The 2,093-nt window shown below is 33.2% G+C and overlaps 1 protein-coding gene across 1 annotated transcript; it reads right to left on the bottom strand.

Moving 5' to 3' along the window:
• Window positions 1–271: 271 nt before the first annotated feature.
• On the bottom strand, window positions 272–1,285 carry LOC110681609. The gene has a single exon (XM_021857763.1). The coding sequence runs from the start codon at window positions 1,283–1,285 to the stop codon at window positions 272–274; it is 1,014 nt and encodes a 337-aa protein (XP_021713455.1).
• Window positions 1,286–2,093: the final 808 nt, after the last annotated feature.

Genomic DNA, 2,093 nt, shown 5'->3' with positions numbered 1-2,093 from the left:
TAGTTGCACTGTCAGCAAGACATAATTCTTCACCATTCATAGCAAATTGAACTTGAGTAATATCCATGTTCTTCATGAAATAAAATACATGTCAAAATATTAAGCATAAAAATAAAGATGATAAAACAAATAAATCAATAAAAACACTCAAATAGTTCATAAATTTATGAAGCAAAAATCCTTATTACAACGAAAGAAATAAACTTAAGTAAATCACTAGAATAAGCAAACATAAGTCTAATACTTAAAATTGACATAAAACAATATAATTTTAATTATTCCCTTCTGGGGCAGTGAAGAAATCAGCAACTTCTAAATGAATTGTACTGCCAAAATCAAAATTATTCCCTTCCGGGGAAGTAAGGAAATCATCAACATCAAATTGATTGGCATTTCCAAACTTAAAATCACCTTCACCATCTTCAAGAACAAGGTTTGCCTCAACTTTCTTTCCTTTCTTCAATGATTCTTGGTAAAGTTCAATAAGATGCTTTGGAGTTCTACAAACCCGAGACCAATGACCTTTTCCTCCACAACGATAACATATATTGGTATCACTTTTCTCTTTATCATCCCTACGTTCCCACTTCTGGTGGGAATGTGAGTTTGTGAAATGACCTCCACGACTTCTACCATATCCACGTCCACGACCCCGGCCGCGCCACTGGCCACGACCACGACCTTTACCTCGACCACTACTGCTGGAATGGTATATGCTTTTAGTTTCTTTCCCGTTATGAGTTGTCACATTCGCTTCAGGGAATGGAGTAGAGCCAGTAGGACGTGATTCATGATTTTTCATTAACAACTCGTTATTTTGCTCAGCCACAAGAAGACAAGATATTAATTCAGAATATTTCTTAAAACCTTTTTCTCTATATTGTGTCTGCAGGATAATATTATTAGCATGGAAAGTGGAGTATGTATTTTCAAGCATTTCTGCATCAGTAATATTTTCTCCACATAATTTCAATTGAGAAGTTATTTTAAACATAGCTGAGTTATATTCACTAACAGATTTAAAATCTTGCAATCTCAAATTCAACCATTCGTAACGAGCTCTAGGGAGTATCACTGTTTTTTGGTGATCATACCTTTCCTTTAGATTACTCCAAAGGATTTGTCGGTCTTTCACAGTTAAATATTCATTTTTGAGCCCTTCATGGAGGTGATGGCGAAGAAAAATCATGGCTTTAGCCTTATCTTGAGGTGTTGCCTTATTAGCCTCTTTGATTGTTTCACCAAGCCCTTTAGTATCTAGGTGTATTTCAGAATCTAACACCATGATAAATAATTCTTTCCGGTAATATCAAGGGCCACAAATTCAAGTTTGGCAAGATTCGACATTATTCACTATATAAAATAACATTAAAAGAAAATAAGTATATATAAATAGTATCCAAAATATGTACTAAACGTTATAATCATGCATAAATAAACCTGATACAATTCATGCATAAATAAGAATGAAATAGAATATGAGAACATTAGCATGGAGAAAAATAAGAATGGAACCTTAAATTATATATCATGCCCTGTATTCGTTATATATGTTGATATTCCAATAAATAAGCATTAAAAGTAGATAAATGTTAAATTATAATTGTTATGGGCTGCGATCATACTTACATGATAATAATATGGGATTCTAGATAAATGTTTGGTAATCCTACTCAATTGACTAGCAATGGTGCTGATAACGTGTTAAATATGGAAGAGAAAATATAGAGAGATGAGGGAAGATTGTTACGTTGTATTTCATATTCCATCTAGTATGGGATATATATAATGTACATTACCTAGGGTTCCATCAATGGATAAGACCAAATACCCAACTCTAGAATATTCTAGATTTTACATGGGATAATAGTCATCCAGATTTAGATATTATCATAACATATTTTTATTATTTTGGAAAAATTATCACCATTAATCCATTGTTTGTCTCGTCAGCCAATATTAATCCCAATTTTCGTTTATTTACTATCACTCCCAACTTTGTACCCCATTGATCTCTATTGCACCCAACCGGTCATCTAACTAGGTATAGCAAGATACCCAGACACGTGTCCACACGTGATAGGTCCAAACAA

The sequence above is a fragment of the Chenopodium quinoa genome, unplaced genomic scaffold (assembly GCF_001683475.1).
Source record: "Chenopodium quinoa cultivar QQ74 unplaced genomic scaffold, ASM168347v1, whole genome shotgun sequence".
NCBI lineage: Eukaryota > Viridiplantae > Streptophyta > Magnoliopsida > Caryophyllales > Amaranthaceae > Chenopodium > Chenopodium quinoa.
This window is presented reverse-complemented; position numbering and strand designations above follow the sequence as displayed.